A 25,509-nucleotide genomic window follows, 5' to 3' on the forward strand; every position below is an offset into this window, starting at 1 on the left:
TGAACCATAGAATGATTTATTTGTGGTATAATTATATAGCTCAAAGGTGGAAAACTCTAACCTAATTGTCCATCAAAGCTGATTTTGTCAATGAAGATAAAACGCAAGCAGTTAACAAAATGTGGCCGTGATGGCACATGCAGGAAAATTAACAAGACTGGTCTGCTGTTCTGTCTCCACACCACCTCTTTCACTGCACTCTCGCTCTGTGCTTTGGCCTTCGGGCACTCAGGTGTACAGTGCATCTGACCAGCCTATAGGGCACGTGGAACAAAGCCACGGTGACATTTTATCTGACGGTAGCTCCTGTGGGGCCTGAGCCATGCTGCCGAACTGTCAGGCAGATTTTCAGCGCGATGAGGAGGGGGAAGAAAGCCAAACAAACAGAGCCCTGGCACAATCTCCCATCACCAAGCCGTGCAGACGAGCACAGGGAGACATCCCTGGGGATCGCAGGAGCTCGAGATGAAACAGAAAGCAAGATCTAACCTTTTTGTTGTTGCTGGAACCTAGTTCTACTGCTAGATTAAAGGGAAGAACGGCAAAGTGAAATGAGAAAAAGGAATGACTTTGGATGTTCGAATGTGGAGACCCTTACTGGAAACAGGACTTCAGTACCAATTGAAAGGGAAGAAAATAAAGCAAATATTGTCATCTTTTGTAGGACATGGGTACAAGTGTCTTTTGTATAGTGCATGCCCCTTGTGAAACATGACAGGCACACTCCCTCTATTGTAGAAGTGTTATGGTAATCATACACACTATTTCAAAAGCTTTTCATACATTTTTCATTTCCCACTGTTCTCGGGGTGAGGGAACAGGCATAGCTCATCAACAAAGGAATATGTGAAGCCAAGCAAGTGAAGCACCCTCTCAAGGTAGAATGTAATGAATGCTGCACATGTAGTGTGAGTGGTTTCAGTTTCTGTATGACAGGAAGACATCCAACTGCCAATATCGACATATCAAATATGTCCAGCATTGGTAACAAACCATATAACCACAGATTCATATTCCCAAATCAACCACTTTGATTGCCTTTTAAAAGAAAGTGGCATTCCAGTTATATATCTTTAATCGAAGTTCACAGAAAGGATGCTTAATTTATTTAGATTTGGGGGTGGGGGGACATTTTAGTCTTTAATAGACAGGTGTACACAGGAAAGGGGGGATGACATGCAGCAAAGGGCCACAGGTTGGACTCGAACCCTGAGCCACTGCGTCGAGGACTGATCCTCTGCATATGGGTACCTGCTCTACCAAGTGAGCTACCCAGATGCTCAGGAGAGCTGTTTAAATGACACACACCAGTCTGATAGAACATCTGTAACTACAGAGCTACTAAACATGCTTATTTGTCTTTCTCCAACTTCAGATTTTGAGGAACCTTTAATGTGATAAATGCAGATATGTAGTCTAATTATATCTTCGGCACGATGAAGTTCCTCCCCCACTTTTCACCCCTCTCTATAGGGTTGGTATTAACCTCCTGACGCTTTCGTGGGCAGATTAAGAGATACCCACCACTGATGTTAAGCTGGAAATGGAGCTGGAGCCCCTGGAGTCTCTGATCAAATCCCCAACTTAGCACTCCACTGTGCACTGCGTAGCCCAGTTCAGCCTCACATGGCCCAGTCTGCCCTAGCTAATACCAAAGTGATCCTCTTGCACCATCCTCCTAGTGTGAAGAAGAAAGAGGATCCCAGTAAATGAAAGGCAGAGATCAGATGGAGAACTAAGGGGGAGAAAGCAGAAGAAGAGAGAATGTGTGGGAGAAGTAAGATGGTGATTGAGAGGTAGTTTAACATAGAGAGCTCGGAGGAAAGTCCACAGTATAGTGAAGTCCTCCGATGTCAAAGTTCACTCAAGACGGGAAGGAGTTTGAAACGAGGCTCACTGCCTCCAGTTTGTGGCATCAGACCTTTGAAAACAGGGCTTAACACTTCTTATATAGGTGACAGGCACTTCAAAATCAGCCCTGGCTCCATTTGTTAGTAGTGTCAGGCTTTTAAGAACAAGGCTATAAACAGCTAGTGCGGAGGTGAGACCTTCTATTCCTGAACTCAGTTTGTCAGCACTGCTGCTCACTGTGATGGCTGGTACAGATCTTATACCTCTTTCCACATCAAAGTAAATGCATACCATAACCATTGGCCCACGCGACTGCTCTCATTGCTATCGTTCTGGCACTTCATCATATTGAAATTGTGGGAAAACACAAGGGCAGTGCCAAATCTTTGGTTCGTAAACACACCCAGACCCTCTGCCAGTTTCCACTGGCTAGTGTGCTGGCCGTAGACCTAGTCAGTGCACTTGGCTGAAAATATGAATGGTAATGAGTGACTGGCTGCTGGGATTGAAAGCAAAAGTGGTGTCATAATTGAGTTAGATTAATTAAACAGTATTCTTACAGATCAGTGCATCTTGTTAGAGGGCTGTGCTATGGGTTGGGGCACCAGAGGGGGTGCGTTTGTGGCCAAAGTGTATGTGTTTGTGCGTGTGTAACCTGCAGATTGTGGGTTAGGTGGGTTGTTGTGTGAGGAACTAATTGAAATGAGAGGCGATGTGCGAGTCTCAGCCAACATGGCCGGTCCATTTGTCAGGGTGACATCACTGCACTCACACCCCATCCATCTCCGCCCGGCGCCACAGAACCATGCTCCTCCTGGTGATTAATATCCATACCTCCCTCACCACACTGCATACACTCACCCCCTCTGAGCACTCGCACACTGCTGCTGCTGCTCCACACATGCACACCCACAAACAAATACCCACACACACTCTGTTGGAAGCCCTCCTCTTCACTTATGCACACAGTAGCTGCGTACTCACCCACACTCAGTACCATGGCACTCCCATTTACTCTCTCATACACACATGGCTGGAGCCCAGTGCACAGCCAGTCACTCACATAAACTTCCTAATTGTTCCAAACACAAACTGTCCTTGCTCTTTGGTGGCATAGACATTTTATTGATTCTGGTTCTACTTGCTTATTCCAGTTTTTATTGAATCATGGTTAACATTCTTATATTAGTATAATTAATATATATATATATATACAATCATGAAATATTAAATGAAGTTAACTGTTCACACAATACAGTAGTGTGAGCTATTTAAATTAGCTGGATACATGGTTAAACGTAATTTGCTGTTGCCACTGTATCACTGTGTTTATTTTGTCCATAACAAATCCCTGTCAATCAGTCCCAAAATGTCCCAGTTAGATAGTAAATGCAGTAAACATATTCTTTGTAAATCTTTACAATCATCATACCCAGAAACAACCCAGAAGGCCTGCGTTGTTGCACGATCAAAATTTTCTTCAAAACTTGCCATTTTCAGTGTGTAGCTTGCTAGCTCAAAGTTTGTTGTTTCCCTAAGCGGAGAACTGCAACACACAGAGAGCAGAAGGTGATGGATGTATGTCAGGCAATTATCCTGGAAAAGTACTTCCGTTGATCCAGACTACTGTTACCTAAGATGGACTTTCCCCATGTAATCATTTTCATGCATTGATTTAGAGCTGCAACTAAAAATTATTTTCATTTAATGATGAATCTGCATATTTGTATCTTAATTAATAGCTTAGTCTAATAAAAGAAGAGCATTTTGAAAAATGCCAATCACAATTTGCAAATGTCATCATATTGCTTCTGTTCCCCAGTCAACAGACCAAAACTCTTCAGTAGAAACAATTCATGGCTGGTCTTTTCATGAGATTTGTTTAAAATAAAAAAAAATATCACCAGACCTACTAACCTTTTACACTTGTTGAATGCTCTTTATGGTGTTGCATATTGCAAATACTGTGCATGTACTATGACATATGCGTAAACAGCGATCTTGTTAAAAGCGGAGCAGGTCCAGACTTTGCTTTTAGTATGTGATAAGCAGAATCAAAAAGCATGTTTCCTAACAAATCCTTGCTTCTTGTAAATTTGGAGCCTGTTCCAAATCAGTACACAATTCCATTGGCAGCAGCGGCACTTTTTGTAGCCAAAAATATTTTTACCCTTCCGAAGACAAATAAAACATCACTCACGCAGTACACATCACAGTGATAAACCTCAGGAAAACAGATGTTCATTTAAATTGCTGCCGTTGATTTACAACTAAAGTTGGCAGGGCTTTACAAATGAACAAATATAAGAAGACAGGATTTACAGTATCAGTAATAAAAGCTGTAGAATGGGCTGCTTGTGCATATTTAACAAGTTTTTGTAAGGAAGGGTCAACCAAAACTAGAAACCCCAATTCCAATGAAGTTGGGACGTTGTGTAAAACGTAAATAAAAACAGAATACAATCCTTTTCAAGCTATATTCAATTGAATACACTACAAAGACAAGATATTTCATGTTCAAACTGATAAATATTCACTCATTTTGAATTTGATACCTTCTACACGTTCCAAAAAAGCTGGGACAGGGGCAACAAAAGACTGGGAAAGTTGAGGAATGCTCAAAAAACACGTGTTTGGAACACAGTCATGATTGGGTATAAAACAGTCCCTCCAGGATTTTTGAGATTGTTGCAGCCCAAAATGCCTGACTTTGCGGGAGCTTTTGTAAAAAATTCTGATAAAAGTTGCAATGTCTTTTGTATTTTTGTTGCAATGAAGTTGCGAGAGACAGTGAAAATTGCAAAAAAAAGTTGTGAGTTGTTTTTTTGTTGTTGGTATAATTCTTTAAAAATCAAAAGGAGACTTATTTAATGGGTGAATAAAACTACTCTGGGCTGAGCTTTCCTAGTAACCTTACCAAAAAAGCTCAGGATGCTGCAAATGTTGGTATAATATGAAAATGGCTGGTGGATTTAAGACAAAAAATTATAATTAATAATTAATAGTGAATGAATCAAATTTGAGCATTATGTGTCAGTGGCATGTTGATCTTTACATTGTTAGTTCATTTCCTAACCTGGGCTGGGAAACACATTCATACGGTTTGATAAAGTACTTATTGGACTTTAACTTATCATTGCACTTACAATAACGAACTTAGCTGTCCTCAATTTAGGTCATCCTGTAAGTCTCATCTCCCATTTTTCCTGCATCCACCGTATTTGTGTTTTTTTTTTTTGTTTTTTTTTTTTTTTTTTTTTTTTTTTTTCGAAAAAAAAAATGTGTGAAAAAGTCACGCAGTCACGGGGGAAACTGAGCAGCGCCCCCCGGCCCGCAGCAAGCGAACAGGATTGAAACAGCAGCAGCTTTCAGCGACTTTAGAGTGAAAAAACGTTAGAGCGTACATTGATGTTAAAATGTATACAGGTTGGCAGGATGGTCTTTTGCTGTACGTTTTGTTGGTATATGTGAGATGTTCGAGTCACACACGTCTCGTCTTCATATCAGAAACAAGGAAATTAATTTGGTGACGTACTTGTGTTACATCAACCCGTTCTCACTCCCGCTTGGTCAGTGGCTCTCAGTGTCACATACTGATGCGAAGTCTGACACGTGGGACTGCTGTGATTGGTTGAAATCGCGGGAAACGCCGGTTATTGGTCAAATTTGCGATAAAGTCGTGGCCGGGTTGGCTCAGTGGTAGAGCAGGCACACATATACTGAGAGAAAAAAAAAGAAAAGAAAATTGCAGTAAAGTCGCGGTGATTGGTTGAATTTGCATGCATTTTTGCGATCCCGACATCAAGAAATCCTGGAGGGACTGATAAAAGGAGCATCCCCAAAAGGCTCAGTCGTTCACAAGCAAGGATGGGGCGAGGTTCACCACTTTGTGAACAACTGCATGATCAAATAGTCCAACAGTTTAAAAACAACGTTTCTCAACGTACAATTGCAAGGAATTTAGGGATTTCATCGTCTACAGTCCATAATATCATCAAAAGATCCAGAGAATCTGGAGAAATCTCTGCACGTAAGCGGCAAGGCCGAAAACCAACATTGAATGCCCGTGACCTTCGATCCCTCAGATGGCACTGCATTCAAAACCAACATCATTATGTAAAGGATGTTACCACGTGGGCTCAGGAACACTTCGGAAAACCATTGTCAGTTAACGCAGTTCGTCGCTACATCTACAAGTGCAAGTAAAAACTCTACCATGCAAAGCAAAAGCCATATATCAACAAGACCCGGAAACACCGGCGGCTTCTCTGGGCCCGAGCTCATCTGAGATGGACTGACGCAAAGTGGAGAAGTGTGCTGTGGTCTGATGAGTCCACATTTCGAATTGTTTTTTGGAAATCATGGACATCATGTGCCAAAATGCATTCAAAGTTATTGTTAAATGCCCTTGTTTGTTTTTGTCATTTAACAGCAATTTACTTTAGTTATTACTATATTATTAAATCATTTCATTTTGACCATATGGCCTTAGCAATAAACAAGCCTTTCTTTAATTTCGCTGACTGTTGTTTAGTACCCTTCTTTTTTTTTCCTTTTTTTTTTCCTTTCTTAAAAAGTATCGGTTCAGGCACCGTTTAGGCACCAGCACCGTTTTAAAAGTACCGCTTTAGCACCGGTATCAGAAAAAACCCAAACGATACCCAACCCTAGTGCCCACAGAATGGGTAACTTGCACATCTGTGAAGGCACCATTAATGCTGAAAGGTACATATAGGTTTTGGAGCAACATATGCTGCCATCCAAGCAACGTCTTTTTCAGGGACATCCCTGCTTATTTCAGCAAGACAATGCCAAGCCACATTCTGCACATGTTACAATAGCGTGGCTTTGTAGTAAAAGAGTGTGGGTTCTAGACTGGCCTACCTGCAGTCCAAACCTGCCTCACATTGAAAATGTGTGGCACATTATGAAGCGCAAAATACGACAACGGAGACCCTAGACTAGCAAGAATGGGAAAGAATTCCACCTACAAAGCCTCAACAATTAGTGTCCTCAGTTCCCAAACGCTTATTGAGTGTTGTTAAAAGAAAAGGTGATGTAACACAGTGGTAAACATGAGCTGTCCCAGCTTTTTTGGAACGTGTTGCAGGCATCAAATTGAAAATGAGTGAATATTTGCTAAACAAACAATAAAGTTTATCAGTTTGAACATGAAATATCATGTCTTTGTAGTGTATTCAATTGAATATAGGTTGAAAAGGATTTGCAAATCATTGTATTCTGTTTTTATTTACGTTTTACACAACGTCCCGACTTTATTGGAATTGGGGTACGTAAACTCATTATGGCCATACTCCAACCTGAGGAGTTGGCCTTTGAAGATCCTCTAAATTATGACCTTTCTGTCCTACTCTGCTCCACTGATGTGCTTTGATAAGCCAGTCTCTGATGTCCTCCAAGGCGCATCACTGCACAACTGCCCCGTCCTGCTGGGTGGTGTTAAACTTTCTCACCATGCCCTCAAATTACATCACCCGGGCTTGCTGTCATGTTTCACATCATGCCTTTGAACTTGTTCTGCCATAGGCTGAGATGTGAGGCAGAGCACCTTGCATAGTGTCCTTTTGGTTGAACAAAAGATGGAGAGTATGCTGTAAGAATGTATATATTTTTTAAATATCAGACTTAAGTAAAGGCATATTGTTGTTTATGGAATATCTCCCCGATGCATGTTCCTCCATGTGGAACCAAAGCGCTGTTAACCTCACAGTTGTGACTCTCCAACACCGGCGTCTCTCTCTCCTTCTGCGGGAGCATGCAGGCCCGCCTCCGCACCAGCTGTGAGATGCAAAGCTTCCCTTAATGTAAAAGCATTTCGCTGTCTTTGAGAATACACTGTCTGTGCTATTCACTGAAAGGAAAGATTGAGCGATACAGAGAAGAGAGAAGGTGATAAATAGCGGAAAAAAAGATGGAGGCAGAGACGGAGAACAGAGAGACACGCTGAAAGCAGAGGAAGACAGGAAACATGACAGGGAGCTGGAGCAAAGGAAGAAATGGCAAAGGGAGGGTGGGAGAGAAGCAAAGGGGAGAGAAAAAAAAAAAAAAGAAAATCGGACAGCCGCCATAGCCGATGTGTGATTGATTGAGTGGCATTCAGATGCCAGGGGTCATACACATGCAAACTGCTCATTTGTAGCTGCTGCCAGGGCTGCTGTTCACCAGAGCCATTGAATAGTGTCGCCTGACCACCGGGACACATCACACAATCAGATTAAGCAGCCCCGAAGTCACATGCAGGACAACCAACAGCTGCCATGTGCAGCACCAGCGCTGACTTACAGTATCTGTTTTTAATCCCTGTCTGCTATAACAGGCTCTTGTCTGTCTATAAGAGATCTGGGTTTTAGGGACTCTGATATATGTCAGATGAGCTTTGGTTTTAATGCGGCACAGATTTTCCCTCTTGACATTTTGTTGTTGTTTTTTCAGTTCTTTGTTACACACAAACCACATTTTCCATTTGAGTGGCTCAGTCTGTATTCAGCATCACAGTATGCATGATGCTCTATCTTCAGCATCATGCATCAGACTACCCGACCACCTTTTCAGAGCACAGTATAGTTTCAGCGTTGGTTCATGCTTCACACGCCGCATCTCTCTGTGTCATTGTGTGCAACTGAGACGAACATTCAGGCGGAACCGTTTGGGTTTCTGTTAGTCATCGGTCTGTTCACATTTTCAGCAAAGACCTGCAGTTTAGCGAGCAAGTTATCATTCAGTTTGAATTCACCAAGTGTCGAGGGGCGGGCCCCTAAAACATCGGCTGACTTTGTTGCCATTCAAAGCGGTCTGATATTTCCTTTAATTATTGATTCGTAGTGAGGCCAGCAGGAATCAGGGGCTCATACATAAATTCTTTTTCACAATTTTCTAGTTTGATTCACGCAGTATTCATTTATACGAAACTGGTAATTTGTAGGAGTGATAATCAAAAAGTTTTTTTTCCAGTCTTTACTTTCTCTTGCACCGGAAACAAGGTTGTGGTGTTGGGTAAATGGCCTTCAGTGTCCAGGCTACCATAAAGAGGCTTTCTTGTGCTTGCCTGCCTTTCTCTCTCTCTCTCTCTCTCTCTCTCTCTCTCTCTCTCTCTCTCTCGCTCTCTGTGTTTCTCTATCTCTCTCGCTCTCCTGCTCTCAGATCAGACTGCACTCTCCAGCCATGCAATTGGGCAGCGAGCTGTAAACAGGAGCAGTACATTGATCCAAGTGGCAATCACCTTCATTCAGGCCCACGCCCCCTTCCTGCTCCTTTCCCTTCACCCAGCCTTTTTTTTAATGAGTCTCGTCGCCGTGCTGAAATCTTGACCCCAAAAAAAAAGAGGATAAAAAATCTTGTGGGAATGTCTCCCTGTGTGGAAGATGGACCGCTGGGTATGTCCCTTGCTCATCATGAGCTCGACACACACAGGCCCTTTATGTGGCTGTGTGGAGTGTGGCCCCCTCTTCCCTCCTCTGCTTCTCATCCACACCCCAGAGGCTCCCATTCAGCCCAGGCCTGGATGGGGGGAAGTTGAAACTCTTTTGTAGTGGGGGATTCTTAGAGGAGGCTGTCAAGGCCGCGACTGTGTGGGCCTTTATTTCCCCAGAGAAGAGAAGGGGGGAGAAACGATAGAGGGAGAGGGCAAGAAGAGGGAGGGAGGGAGTACCAAAGGAGAGTTTGGACACAGATGGCCTTGTTAACGGGCACCCTCAAAGAGGGAGAGGATGAGAGGGAGAAAGAAACAGGGAAAAGGCGAAGTAAAAGCGAAAATGGATCTAGCAGTAAGCCAAAAAACTTTCCCTCAGTTACGTCACCACTGTTATTCCCATCCTTCCCCCCCCCAGCTTTTTTTTTTTTTTTTTTTTTTTTTTTTTTTTTTTTTTTTTTTTTTTTTACACACATTCCATTATCTAGGAGACCAGGCTAAGAGAGATGTCTGGGGTCAGAGCGATCATTATCATCACCTCTTTCTGCTACACTCTGAGTTATAGCCCGCCGTATAGGAAACAGACATTTAAATCATAATCAATAGAGCAATATCAATGCTGAGAGGCATAGCTAAATGAAATCACTGCTGTGGCTCAGGAGGAAACAGAGACGCTCAGTGTAGACTGAGAAAGGCGCGCGCGGTTATTGATAAAATACCATCAAGCCGCAGAATACATTATGTGGCATCACGCTCAACGCTGGCCTTTTTGGGAAAATAAACTTTCTGTCTTTGATATTCAGGCGATGCAATGATTGTGGCTGGTCTGTGAAAATGTGTGGAATTGGAAAGGTGTTGGATTTGTAGTGATCTCCTGGTCTCTGCTGCTCATGTATTGCTTCCGGCACGTTGGCTGAAGCTCAAACACTGCAGAGAAGAGACGCTGTCATGCTGTATACACTAACTGAGCCTCTGGTCATGTTAAAGTGACAAGGATGTCTTAGTTTCTCGTAGGGGGAGCCGCATTACATACACAAAGGTTTGTCCAACAAGGACGATGCAAGGCGACAGGTGCGAGTCCGACCTGACCTGGCTGTGACCGGACCACAGCCGCTGCTGCCACTCCGCCTGAGATCAGGACTGAATCTCGGGACTCTGTGCTGCCACACGGAGAAAATACCAGGTCTTCATACAGCAGAAGTGCAATACATCACTGTCAAGGAAGAGCAGCTTTGAGTCAGGCCAAATTACAGTTCTAACATGCAGAGAAAGAGCACAGAATCACTGTTATTAACGTATACAGTTTGTTTGTGGTGAATAAGGAACTATCATGCAAATTTCATGTCTAATCCAGCTGACATGTGGACAGGTTAGATTCCATTTTTGAGTATCTTTCTTTCAAGCGTTGAGACAATTTGAGTTATTTGTTGGCATGACCTTTTGCAACTTATATAACCTGTTCTCTCGCTTATTAAATATATTTTGGATTTGGCATACATGATTCAAGGTTTGACTTAAATGAAGATCAGTTATAGGATTTCTTTTCTCCAGTGTAGTTTAACTTCAGGGCATTTCTACGTTTCTTCATGTGCCTATTTCCTTTGTCTAAACGAAACGCTTTACACTGAACCAATTGGAGCTTGATATACAAAACAATCTCAGCAAAAGGCGCTCAGCAAACCATATACGACATTGGTGTTCAGCCTGAAGGTGTAAAGCTTGGGCTTCGCCTCAGTTACTGCGACTGAATTGAAAACAAACATCCCACATTTAATCTACAGTTTGTTCCAGAACTCACAACGGGCAACATTAATACTGTAATGTCACAGAGAAAATTAAATTAGCACAAATTGATTTGTATTCACTTTAATTTCAAAGTATCAGATCAACTAAAACTATTTAATGATTGTTGAATGTTTGTAGAATTAACTTCACAGTGTACTCTAATTGTGTGTACTGTTTGTGCCAAAGTTAATTGGTCAGATCATTTAAAAGAGAATTTGCATATCGATTTGAACACAAGCAGCTAACAAAGATGGATATAATGTGATTACGGGTTTTGTAATTAAATGCTTATTGTAAAGCGGCACCTAGTGTGTAATAAAAATCTCAATTGATTGTCAGGTTGAGTAGCACAGTCAAGCACATAACCAGCCTGACCAAGTAGTTCAGAAGCACTGAGCTGCAGCCCAGAATCCCAAGGTCTTGTGTAGGAGGGAGCTGTGAACAGATAGTGCACTGCACATCACGGTTCATGTGCAGCCAAAGCCCACGCACGGCTGATGAGACGGGGATCATCTGCTACTGTAGATCTGGAAATCTATAACCCAATCCCCGGTGAGTAAGGAGGTTTGGAAATGTAGATAACTCAAACCAGTGACAAAGGGAAAGTATATGTGTCGTTATTTAAACAGTCCATTCCTCCACCTTATTCTAGTAAAGTAGAGTGAAAGCGTGAGGTCATGCGTAGGTGATGGATGTAAAGAAATAGCCAGAAAACTAAAAAGACCAAAACACCTGCAGAGCACAAACATAACGTCAAATGTAAAAAATAGAAATAACCATGCATAAAAACAATTACTTTGCTATCTTAATTGCTTTCCAAAGAAAATACTTTCTGTCACCTTTCCAATTAAAACATAACCAGCAGCTATATTAGATGTATTTTTAAATGGTGCCTGCAGCATGTCTTGTTGTCTAAGATATTGGATTCAACCTCTACATTTTAATGACCAGTTTCATTTATAGATGCAGAGGAATCACAACAGCTGAACAAAAAATCACAAAAATATGCTTTATTCTGGCAGCTGGGGATCCAACTCTAATGATTTACATTTTTGTCATTTAGTAATGCCTCATATTACAATGCCAAATGGATCATGTTTGCTATATCTTTTCAATTAGGCTAACAGTTGCACGGAATCTCTTTTTCATGCCGGTCTCCTGACATTTCCCAACCCATCTGACATACACTTGGTGAAGTGTGAACCATTTCGTAAATGAGGGTTATTCTGGGAGAGTCATGTCTCCTCTCTCTCCATGGCACCCGGGAGAGGGTTGTAAAAGCTGTTGTCCTTAAGTTATGATGGAACACAAGGAGGAGCCGCAAGAGGAAAAGAAAAGAACAAGCTCTTCAATTGAGTCCTCCTTTCTCCACCTTCTCTCTCTCTCTCTCTCTCTCTCTCTCTCTCTCTCTCCTCTCTGTCTGTGCATTTCTGTTCCTCTGCCTGTCTCTTTCACTCTCTCTCTCTGCATGTGCCCTGCTGCTCTGTCATCCTCAGGGATGCGTCTGAAGGAGACCATCTGTTGATCCATTTGTCTCCTGCTTTGCTTCCTGTGCCACCGCCTCTCTCCTATCGATGATCAGGCCTGGCCTTTCCCCTGCCCACCCTCTTTGTTCCTGCCAACAGGCACTCAGCGAGAGGCGGGTGTGCTGTTGGGGGTGGGGCAAGAGGCTGTGCCCTCTGCAGCCTCTGATTCAAACAAAGAGAGAAAACAGGCATGGGCGGACATGCATCCTTTTTGAGGCCAGCTGCTTTCTAATCAGTCTTTATCTAAAGTGAGCATCGCTGTGCTGACCCGAGTCAAAAAACACACAGATTTATTTTTTTATGTTTGCATTGTTGATATCAAAACTATTCCCTTTCCCCCCTTAGGACTTAAACCCATGCTAGCTTATCATTATATGGAGGCATAGACCATGAAATAGATGTTAGAAACAATGCTGTGATGATGAAGGACCATCACTGGAGGCTTGCGAGCATTCACAACCAACGCATTTATTGCTTGTGAAGTGTTGCCACTAAAGAGAAGGGGGGTCTTGGTTTCCACACACATCTCCTAGCTGTCACCTCGCATGCATGTTCAAGGGTTTGATGGACACTGAGTCCACCGTGGGGACTTCAGGGATTGCTTGCCTTTGATCTTCTCCCACGACTCTCGATTACCCATCATTCTGCAGGGCTTAGGCCCTGGAGAGCAGCTGGAAGAGGGTGGTGTGTTAATATGAGCTCTGATGTACCCAAGAGAGACTCACTGTCCAACTCGAGACATCATATTGCAGATTACACAGACACGGAGTGAAATGAGCACGGTAGTGCTTGTTGTGAATGTTTAGACTGAAAGTACGTGGGACTTGAGAGTGTGAGAGAGAATCGAAATATGTCAGAGGAAGGTGGTAACGCTGATAGGATATGTAATGAGGCTGCAGTCCATACCGAGGGGTTTTGCAGCGTCAAAATGATTGTAAATCTTATTATCACGTCTTTTTCCCTCCGTCTGTGGTGTTTTCATAGATTCCTAAGGTTTTCATCAGGACTGCTCGATATAGCCGATGATGGGTGCTTACCCGGGGAGAGATGCCATTGATTTTCCATAAGGTGCAGATGACATGTGGTCACACGCGCTCCTATTTTACCAACAGCCGTGTCATCCAATAAGTCATGATTTCCGCGGCGAGCTGATTCTCCTGACAAAATCGGGGTGGGGTTAGTCACTGCAGATAACCTTTTATGCTGCAGGTGCACATGAAAAATAGAAATCTGTGGCATATTGCATGTGCAATTTAGAGACTATCTACTTTTTTATTTGGCCCTGGCTAACTTTTTAATCTCTTAATATATGTGTATGTGTTGCAGGCTTTCTCAGTACGGGTGACCAGGCTGCTAAAGGGAACTACGGGCTCCTGGACCAGATCCAGGCTTTAAGGTGGATCAGCGAGAACATTGGCTTCTTCGGAGGAGACTCCAACCGCATCACTGTGTTCGGTTCTGGGATCGGCGCTTCCTGTGTCAGCCTGCTCACCCTCTCCCACCACTCTGAAGGTACGGTACAGCAGAAAAGAGGGGGGTGGGTGATACAGCTGTAGAGCTCATGCCTGCTGGTGTGTGGGCTACTTGATATTAGAAAGTGGCGATGCAGCTAGAGAGTTATTGAGTAATGTATTCTACTGTACTGCACAGCATAACGAATGATTTAAGAAGCAGGTGTTTGCATTTAAATGATTGTGATGTTCATTACCATCCGGAAATTGAAACTCCACGGCAGATTTCAGACCACATGTGGGTCTTGATGTACTTTGCTAGTATCCCTCTCCATGTCAGAAATAGACATGTAGGTATAATGTCAAGCAACTAAAAAGGGAAATGTTGTACCAGGGAGATCTTTTTAGTGGCATACTAAATGACACACACACACTGTTGTCTTTGTAAGCAATGTTGTTTATCTGCTGGCTACCTTAGTGCTACTTCATGATGATTTATTGCCCACGTTGGCCATGTCTTTAATACTAAATGCAGCATGTGTGTACTGAACCTGGACATCCCTCATACTCATGCTCCTCTAATGCATCATTGAATTAAGATGGAGCCTTAGTGCTCATATGGTAAGTTCTTGCTGGAAGTGCTTTGGCTTATGTGAATGAACTGTCCCTTTTGAGCTCAGTCCATGAATTGCACCCTGCAGAGCCGCATGGACACAGCATCATCATCCTTAACCTGGGATTATGACAGTCAGTCACGTATTCGTCCATGCGTTTCCAAACAAAAAAAAAAGCTGGCTGTTTGTTTTGCATTTAATTGATTGTGGTGTTGTGTAGCAGTACATGACAGGCCATCAGGATATGAAGGTGTTGTTGTGTAGCAGTGTTTATGTTTTTTTGTTACATCGTTTATGTGGTGGTAATATTCCAAATGAGAAATCTTTACATTCAGCCCCGCTCACACAGCCTGCTTGTGAACTTGTTAACAAGCGAAAAACATGCTGCTTTGGACACGCATGGTTGGAAATGTAACAGGGGCATTTTACTGTACATTACATACAAGTAAATGATATGAGAAAGCAGTCTTGCATGAGATAAAGGATTGGTTTAAGAAAAATACTTTGGTCAGGAAACTATTTGTGGTGCCCAACCACCACACACACACACACACACACACACACAAGCACACACGCAAGCACACACACACACATTTCTCTTTCTTGTCACTAGGCAGAGTAGGATCTCTGTTTTGGATTTTCTGATAAGTAGACCGACATGCATTTGAAAGAGGTCATTTGAGCTGCTCTTTTTTGGTCCCTATTACAGTGCCAGGGATTGGTGATGTGTTTTGCGTTCTCCAATTTGCATTAAAGTGTTACTAATTGCCTTGATTTCCTCCGATGAATGATGACTGCTTTTGGATTGAATTTTTACCATAAATGCCTTTTTTTATTCATACTCCATAATGTTACGCTCCATGTAGCATGTTATTATACTGCCAGTGAAACCATCTCCTCTGCCTCCCAAGTAAATTGGATATTACCGGGTCTGTTTTTTCCCCTGAATGGAAATGTATGCCCCACTGATGGGATAAAAAAAAAGAGCCAGCAAAACTTGAGGGATCCTAGGAAATTGAAACAGGAAGCCTTCTATCACGCCAGGACTCTTGCTGCGAATGTTACCAATGGCAATCAGATTTCACACAGTCTCTCTCGGAGCACAGATTGTTGTAATTATATAAAGTTTAGGACTGGAGTGGGCTGCAGGATGTGACAGGAAATACAAGTGAAGAAATGTCTTTTTGCACCTGCTTTCACAGCCTTCGCTGTACTCTACCCTCCTCCTGTCCCCATCCTCCTCTTTCTATAGTCTTAACTGTTGAGTTGAAGACTAGTAGGAGGTTCTTGTTGCCAAGACAACGCAATAAACAAGAAAGGAATCAAAGTGTTTGGATCAGCATAGCTGTGAAAATTGATGTAAAAATCTATAATCAAATGAATTATACACTGTAGCAGTAGAACACCTGGTTTCAGGTGGCCTCTAGTAATGGATTTGTTTAATCATTTCCTATCCATGTTAGCAGACTCAGGAAGAGAGTTTTGTATTGAGATTCCTACTTTAAATTAAGTCAGGAAACAAAGATCGTAAACAATGCATCATGGTTCCTGATTCCTGACTCGGCTCGCAAATTAAAATTCACACTCTATGCCTAGAAATAGAGGCAGTGGTGTCGCATTGAATGCGGCGTGTTTGAACTCAGGAGTAGCATAAATGAAGTAGGATATGATAACATAGCATAGGATTCCACATGTGTCTCACACACAAACATTTCCCTATACCTGCTGCTCGGATGCAGGGTAACGAGGCCCAGGTACAAAAGAAAAAGTAAATCAGTGATGACACACTGTTCTGGAGCTCCCTGGTGTGTCGGTGTATTTAATGACAGTATTCCCACTCTTACTGCACACAGTCTGTCATCACTGCCTACAGTGCATAGACTTTCCATCTAACAGAGACTCCTTTTATGCCTGTTGGTGGCATAGTGACAACTTACTTCAGATGCTCCATGCTCCTCCTGAAGCCTATTTAATAAGCTGGATCGTCCTATATCATCCTAGCCCTTTGGCCTCTCTCTTTCATTGCCTGCTCCTCTGGCCTGGCCTTGGTGGCGTCTCCATGTGGGCGTGCCGAGGGCTCCAGTCAGAAGGTACATCCATCAACTCCTCCCCATCTGGCCTGCGTGGAGGCTGGCCTGGACGTCCTCTCGTGCGGGCTGGATTTTTTAGACCCCGGTCCCTGCCCTGCCTCCTCTATCTAATCTCTCACTGCACCCATCTGTCTCCCTGCCTTCACAGACAGTAAAAGCATGCAAGGAACACACGCTTTCTCTCCATGTGCCAGTGTGTCTCTCTCCATTTCCCTCTCTCTGGGTTTCTGCTCCCTAGTCTGCAGCATGTGTGGTGTGTTGCTATTAATAATATGGCTGCCTTGTCTGCTATGTGGCACCAATCTAGCCGCACATCTGAGACTTTGGAAGCAGAATGGTCATTAAAAGCGCAGTCCCTCTCGGCAGGAGAGTGTTTTTGACCAGCTTATTAAATGTAGCTCAACAGTTGTGTTCCCACAGAGGGAAATCTCTGTCCCCATCTTCTTCTTTTTTCCGGCTTCAAACAGAAAACGGCTAAAGAAGTTCAGAAGCAAGGACATTAGCCAGTCCCATGTATTATCTATCTGGCATCGCACAGGCACTAATTGAACATGCAGATTTGGCTTTTGCCTTATCTTCTAATAATCATTATGATATAAAAAGTAAGATGGCTTCTCTGCACATTAACAGAATACCAAGTAGCCAACGACTCAGACACGTGTATTTGTACGTATATCTCTGTCGATATATCTGGTTCTCCCTTCACAACCTACAGAAAACATACTGTATATCTACGCAGATGTATCTTTATCAGTGTACGTAGCCCGGCTGTCCATGTTTGTGCAGGCTGGTGCGTCTATTCACAGAGCACACATGAGGGAAGGGCTGGTTGTAGAGAAGCTGAAGGTCGTTTGGTTTCTTTTCTTTTTTTTTCTCTTCCTGTAAGCAATCAGGATAAAAGCTCCGCTTCTGAGGAAGTGCTCCCCTTTTAATGGAACGTCTTGGACATTAAAGACAGCTAGTGTGGAGGATCCTTCATGCCAATGTCAGCTCTCATTTTTATTAAGACTTCTGGGTTATTGAGGACCATAAATGTGCATGTTAAATGCTTGGGCTTTATTACAGCAGTGCAATGAGTACCAAGGCTTTTTAATGCAAAACACCACCTGGCAAACACTGAAACCCCTTGAACCATGAGTATTAAGAGGGCAGTGTGACAGGTACTCGGTTTTCAGCTGGGTAACAAGTTTTTAAATCCATTTAGTGTGAAGGATAGCAAAGAAGGTGATTAAGTGAAGAGATGCATTGTGGAATGTGTAGAAATTGAGGATCAGATAGATTGAAAAAATCAAATGGCGTGGCAGGACATTTTTCTCAACTCAGATCTGAAATATTAACTTTATTAATGGCTGCTCTTCATCGTGAACTTCTTGCTGTGGACTAAATTGTATCATTCAAGCAGTCTTGGAAAGGATGTTGCTTGGACATCATAGGAATTGATGTATTCCTGTACAATTTCCTTCAGCTGATTGGGTGAGAAACTAGAGCTTCTGTTAGAGTGACTTGAGTGTGATGCCATGATTACAGTGAGGCACAAACTGCCGAGTCCTTTATGTTCAAGTATGTGCAGTCAGTAAATCACCTGAAGGCAAAATGGATGGCAAAAAAAAGCTTTAATAACATGGACTAAAATGGCCCATACTAGCTGAGAACATTTAGAACTGCTGATAAAACAGAGTTGATACATGTATAATCATACATTTGATCTGAAATTTGAACTTGATAAAGACTTAATTAAACAAAAACTGAATGTTTAGCTTGATTTATTTATTAACTTGGTGATAGTTATCACGAATACATCAGAAGTAATCACTGAGTTTGCGCTGGTCTCACTTTCTTTCTTGTGAAAACATCTGTAGTAGTGAGTGTTTCTATCATCTACACCCAGCAACACTCATCACAGTTTTGTTATTTCTGTTAAAACACCCTTTTCTCCCGCACCATCACCCTCCAGACTCCTTTCTTTGTACTGTCAACAAAACAAATACTTTATATAAAATGATACTGATACAGAGGGAAATAAAAGACACTGTAAGTAGAAGAAGTAAAGAATTATTATGAGAATTTATACATATTAAATCATGGGTTGAATATTTCATAATATGGACATGGACCCCAAATAAAATCATATTTGCAAAACAAAAAGGTTTTTCTCATGTTAATCATATCAATTGCTTAATTAATCTAAAATGTGCTTCACTGGTTATTAACTGGTTTTACACATTTGAGTAAAGATGCCATACAAACAGTGTTGGGGCTGATTCTGGAGGGGTCAACTAAAGTAATTTCTTTTTTAAATATAATTTCAATGTGTCAACCCTCATATTTTGATTCCTGGGGAAGATATTTAATGTGTATTTAATAAATTGTATTTAATGAAGGTCTTTTAGTAAGTTCCTTTCCTCCATAGTTTCAAACATACTATAGACATACTAGATTCAGTATACGAAAGAGTTATGTATATTCATACATAGTACTTTTAATGTAAATTAGTGTGAGCACTATATAACGTTTAAAGGTCCCAGGCATGAACATTTAACTTTATGAGGTTTTTTAACATTAATATGCGATAGGTGTAAACCGAGCCCTGGGTATCCTGCTCTGCCTTTGAGAAAATCAAAGCTCAGATGGGCCAATCTGGAATCTTCCCTTTATGACATCATAAGGTGAAAGGTTACCTCCCCTTTCTCTGCTTTGCCCGCCCAGAGAATTTGGCCCGCCCATGAGAAAGAGAGAGATATCATGGCTTGCAAACAAGTGAAGCATGGCAGTTAGTCAAGGCCACACCCCCACTCTCCACCTTGACCCGCTTCTCTCCTCCTGAATAGCATTTAAAGCTACAGACACAGAAATAGCACATCCTAAGGAAAGCTCATTGTGGGACTGGCTCTAGTGGCTGTAATTCTGCACCAAGGTTGAATTTCGGGAAAGAGACTTCAGATACAGTATTAGGGGACCAATAAGGCCTATATAAAAGCATCCAAAAAGAAGCATGTCATAGGACCTTTAAAGCTACTGTGTTTGCAATATAATGTGTAGAGCTAACATGTCTGGAGATGATTGTCGACTAATCGATGAGTCCAGAGGTTTGTACTGTTTTTCCCACTTTCCCAGAGTCAGAATCTAATTAATGCTGTAGAAATAAAAATGTTCACGTATTTGGTGTAGTCTGAAGTCATGTCAAACAGCAATATTACGCTGTCTTGGCGTGTCCATGGCATCAAATAACATAATCATGATCCCATATGCATCCAGGAATTGAGAGAAACTAAGCAAGTAAGCTAAGTGGGGGGTTGGGGGAGGCACCTTTTTCCAAACTTTGTCTGAGAGAAGGTCCAGTCTCGGACTTAAAAAAAAAACCTGGATTATGCAATTGACAGAAAATTAACTGGAAACCTTTTTGATAATCAATAAATAATATTAGTAATTCTTTAAAGCAAAAATGGGCAAACATTAACTGGTTCCAAAGCAACAAATGTGAATATTTGCTGGTTTTCTTCTATAGTAAAGCTAATATATTGTTGTCTGTTGGTTGGACAAAACAAGCAATATGAATATTTCAACTTGGGTTTTGGGAAATTGTTAATTATTGTTATTATTGTAAATTATTTTTTGAGTATTTTCTGATTTAAGGGACGAAAATGATCACTTGATCAACTGACAAATGAATCGATAATTCAAATAATTCTTAGTTGCAGCCCAAAACATGTATCAGCCCTTCTTTATACATAACATCTGCCATGAAGGGGTGACATATTCTTGACTCTTTTAATACTTTCATTCAAATTGCTTAATATTTAAATCTTGACTCCATCTACATGACATCACACGGCAGGTTAGGGAACAGACCTCTTCATAAGGTCTTGTCTGGGCCCTCTTGTGATTTCACTGCACAAATCAGTGCAAATAACTACTGGGCTGTTTCTGGCATGTATTTACCCTCGCGGACCTATGGAGGAAGGAAATAAGACTGACAACAAGGTTTATTGGACCTCGAATCAATCTGCCTCTGTCAATCTTGCTGATACAGTGCTGTTGTTGTGGGATTCAGAGCCTGCATTGCCATGAGCATCTAACCTCTGCTCTGACAATCATTTACCGTGTACATGCACGCTCCTAGTTGTCCTTAGAGGGAACAACACAAACACTGTTGTAGTGAGGCTGCTGGGAATTGTGAGGATGTGTTGAGCTTTGAGAACTTGTGTACTCATTCATTGCTGTATCTTGCGATATCGACAGGTAATCCAAGGCTAATGTAAATGCTGCTCCAAATTACCCTATCTTGCAGAGTGGAGAATGAGGCCAGCAGGTCATACAGATGAAGAGTTTGTGAGTCTTACTCTACATCACTGCTTTAACTGTAATGTTACATCTGGCTGTGACCTTTTGTAAATAACATGTGTGGGTTTCCTTTCTGAAACGAGACCCATGGGAGGTTGTCCCTGTGGAATGGCCTACAGGCCTGCACACCCCCACTCCATAATGCCCCTGTGCTGAGCTCTCACCGCACAGATTTGGAGGTGTGATCCATCCACACTTGGCGTCGACTTCATTTCTGTGGGATCAGGCATCATGTAGCAGCCTTCCATCTCTTGTGGTCTAGGCATCAAATAAAGGCACCTTGCATGAGCTGGAATGTGAATTGGAGTCACCGGGAAAGATAGCTGCATAACCACATTATTCTTACACGATTCAGCACCATTGTTGTGCAAATGCCTTGTGCTTGAGAAAAACCAGGGACAATTGTCGAAGTTGAATAGACCTTATTTCTGAGATGTCAAAGGCATTCAGCAACTCGACACTGTAAAGTTACCTGTGTGTTTGGGGCACCAGAATGCCTCCATCTCGAGGTTTGATTTGGCTGTTTGCTGGAGGATGTCTGTGCATCTCAGGGTGTGAAAAAGGCCTATGCGAGATGAGAGAATGGGGACGTGGCTTGTCAGGTACCGTATTCTTCCATCTCGATTGACAAGAGCGATAATTAAACCAGGGGGATGCCATCTCTGCGGAGCAAGAATGCTTGTATTTATTTACGCTGACTACTCGGCTTTGTTGTCTGCCATATAGTGTGGCTGTCATTATGTGGAAAAAGCAAACTGCTTTTAACAAGTGGCCTATGTGGCATTTTTCAGTCATTTCTTTGAATGGCAGTGTCTTTGACTTTGTATAACGGACAAAAAATGCTTTATTTTTTACAAAATAAAGATGGCGGATTACTCACCGACTAAAAGGTATTACTCTCTTTTGGACTCGTTAGCAATCGGAAACGGCCTAATTCAGGCAGCAAATAGGTTTTGTCTCTTCACTACTCAGTGTTGCAAAGACAAAATGAAGCCAAAGTTGTATTGTGCAGAAGAACAAGGCAGGGTAGGGCCTCCTGCAGAGTAATGTGACGTGGGAGAGGTGTTATTGGGCTAAAGACGACTCCACTGAGGTCCGATAGCCAGTTTGAGGTAACACTCTAGAAAATAATATCCAGTTGGGCTGTACATGAGAGTGAGGCAGTTTTACCTATCCCTAGCCAGAAGAGAGCAGAGGAATGAATAATTGACAAATGGCCCAAAAACAGTAACGGCAGTTCATTCAGGGAGTCCAGCCATCAGTCTGTCTCTGCTTGCAGCAGGTAGTTGAGCCTATAAAGCATGAAGTTATAGGTGTTAAAGAGCCGAGCAGCAGGTCAGAGAAAGAAGCAGGGGATAATGGAGTACTTTAGTAAATCCATGCCTCCATCAACCAAGGTAATAGCTCAGAGCGTTGCATATACCTAGCCCCAGATCCACAGGCGCATACGAATGGGCTTCGGCAGCTTGAGCGACATGTGGCACACATGGGCTGTCTCAGCAATATTCTCCAAGACAATACAATGAGACCCATCTGGTGATGTATCGCTGAGATTACTTTTGGAATCTAATCGCAGCTGATGAACGAGGTGGCTACAGAATATGTCATCTGTTGATGACCTGCAATCCCCAGCGAAGACGCTGGCAAGTCATTAGTTCTGGTAGGTGCCATCTATGAATCATTCTTGATAAATCATTGTCAAGGGCGCATTCATACACCTCCTAATGGACAGTGACAGTAAGATGTTGGAGGGGGAACAGTGGCTGCATCTCCTGGCTGTTCCCCTGCGTTCTTTATCCTGTTAGGCTTTAGATCAATTAAACCAATAGCTGCATCATACTGCTCCCAGACTGTCTCGTCTGTTTCCTCTCTTGATTGGTCTAATGACTTGATGGAGGTCTCCTTATGTCTGTCTGTCTGTCTTTCTGTCTGTCTTTCTGTCTATCCAGTTCCCCGCTACCTCGACTCCACTGCCTTAATCTCTGAGGCATTTTCTTCAGTTCCTTTTCCCTGTTCCTCACAGCAGTTTCTTTCTTTTTCCAGTACCCACCCTCCCACATGTCTCTCTTTCGTCTTCTCACCATGTCTCTCTCTCTCTCTCTCTCTCTCTCTCTCTCTCTCTCTCTCTCTCTCTCTCTGCCTCAGTCTTTCTCTCTCTGGCACCGGTGTAAAGCATCCATTATAGAGTGATGCATGGGTGTCTGTGTGAGTGGGAGAGAGGGACTTGGCACTCCTCCTGCCCCACCTGCAGAGGAAGCACTGACAGCTGAGCACTGGGGGCTCATCTCTCCCCCTCCGCCTCCACCCATCTCCACGTCTCTACTGACCTCCCTCCTCCTCTCACACCTTCTCTATCTCCCTTTCTCTCTCACCCTCCCTTTATTCCCTGTTGTTCCACACATATTGGCCCAATTTCTGCCACCACTCACTAGGTTTCCTTTTTCGCCATTTTCACATTTCATTATGTCTATCCATCTTTTCTTTTTTACACTGTCTGTTCTCTCTTTTTGTCTTTGTCGTTTTCTTCACTGCACATTATTTGTTTCTTTTCTTTTTTACCCACTATTGTAAAAGTGTTTATTCATTAGGCATTCCGCACTAGGCCACATGGCTGGCTAGATGTGTTGTTAAATAGACTGTTTCCCTGTTTGTCTGCCAGATGAACAACTACAGTGTAATTAGCTGAACTTTGCCCTTTAGTGATGACCACGAGCAGTCTGTGTTTGCTTGTTGTTGCTGACAGCTCACCTCTGTGGCCTGCTAGGTCATGCGTTCAGTTTCCGTACATCTATTTATCCCTGCTGAGGGAAAAGCACTCAATGCCGCTGCATGAATAACAGAAGGTACTGTGGAGCTGCCACACCATCTCATTCTTCATCAATTTGGTTTGCTTAACTTGTAATTTATATACATCTTCTGCAGCTGGAAGGGAACATTACCGGGTGTTTCAAGCTGTTTCGGGTGATGTTTCTGAAACGTCTGAATTATTTTTGAAATAGGAAATGTATGACTGTGTGCTCACTTAATTTTTGTATAACCGCTTCATCTACACAGAGAGGAAAGCTACTGCATGATTATAGGCATTCAGGAATATATCATTCTGTTTACACAGAACCTACTTGCTACAGTCTGTGCTTACAGACCGATTGATTTGGAAGGTAAATTGTTTTTTCAATGTGTAATAAGAAGTGTCGCATAGGAAAAACATCAGTCCAGTCACTTTGCAGTAGGACTAAGCTGGTGTGATTTGCTTGGTGAGAGCCTTGAACAATGTGATATAGAGAACGGAATTCATGAATGCCATCTGGATCCCTATCACTGACATAATGTGCTCCAAGTGCACACTATCTGTGAAGTGTGTGTGTGTGTGTGTGTGTGTGTGTGTGTGTGTGTGTGTGTGTGTGTGTGTGTGTGTGTGTGTGTGTGTGTGTGTGTGTGCGTGTGCACGTGTGTGTGTTTGTGAACATGTGCACGTGCACCTGCCAAGACGTTCAATTCTAGGCAGTGCAAATGCATTAGCCTTAGCTGTGAAATTTGCATAGTCTGAGCACAATGAAATCCCCAATGAGAGGAACTTTCGGCAAACATGCTGACGAGCAGAAAGCTCTACTATAAAGGGCCAACATTGTGCAACCTGACAAAAAGACTAAATCTTTAGCTTTTAGGCCCGCAAGGCTGTAATAGATTTTTAGCTTAGAGAGGTAACATACACTCTAGATCCTTTTCAGTGGTAAAAGAGAGTGACTCGCAAATGTGAATGCAGCTGTCAGAGAACAATATTGCAAATGTGCTATTTCACAACTTAAGGCAATTTTCTTCTCCTGGATAGGAAATTCTACGTTAAATTACAGTGCTCATATTTGGTTACTACAGTATATGGACAGAGAGGCTACCTGCTGCTGCAGACTGAAGAGTGAAAAGACATTAATGGAGTTTGACACTTTGAAAATAGCATCTGCATGTTACAAATTAAAGGGGGTATGTTATGCTCACTTTCAGGTTCATACTTGTATTTTGGGTTACTACTAGAACATGTTTACATGCTTTAATGTTCAAAAAACACTTTATTTTTTTATGATACTGTCATATTATACATAATAACATATTATGTCTGTATTCACCCCCTGTCTCTTTAATTCCCCCCCCTTAAAAAAAGCCAGTCTGATTTCATTGGTCGGTGTTTACGGGTCTTCTGCATCTGTGTTCTCTGCGTCTCTGCACTGTAATTGCAGCTGGGGAATGATTGTAATGGCACCCTAGCTGCACTTTCTCCCTATAAATAGCATAGTTGTGACATCACAAACTTACAGAAAGCAGGCTTATTTAAAGGCACGGTTTCTGAATGTGTGCATTTCTCAGTGGATTGAGCTATTTCATACTTGCACCATATTTATATAGCACTTTGACCTGCTTTATAATCAA

General features: G+C 42.4%; 1 protein-coding gene across 2 annotated transcripts in view; it reads left to right on the plus strand.

Moving 5' to 3' along the window:
- nlgn3a (neuroligin 3a) overlaps nt 1-25,509 on the plus strand; it is a 126,178-nt gene that overhangs the window by 71,244 nt on the left and 29,425 nt on the right. For both annotated transcript variants that reach the window (XM_039813766.1, XM_039813767.1), the window contains one exon: nt 13,918-14,103. In XM_039813766.1, coding sequence (XP_039669700.1) covers nt 13,918-14,103 — 186 coding nt within the window. The remainder of the gene's footprint in view (nt 1-13,917; nt 14,104-25,509) is intronic.

Source organism: Perca fluviatilis, chromosome 10 (assembly GCF_010015445.1).
Source record: "Perca fluviatilis chromosome 10, GENO_Pfluv_1.0, whole genome shotgun sequence".
NCBI lineage: Eukaryota > Metazoa > Chordata > Actinopteri > Perciformes > Percidae > Perca > Perca fluviatilis.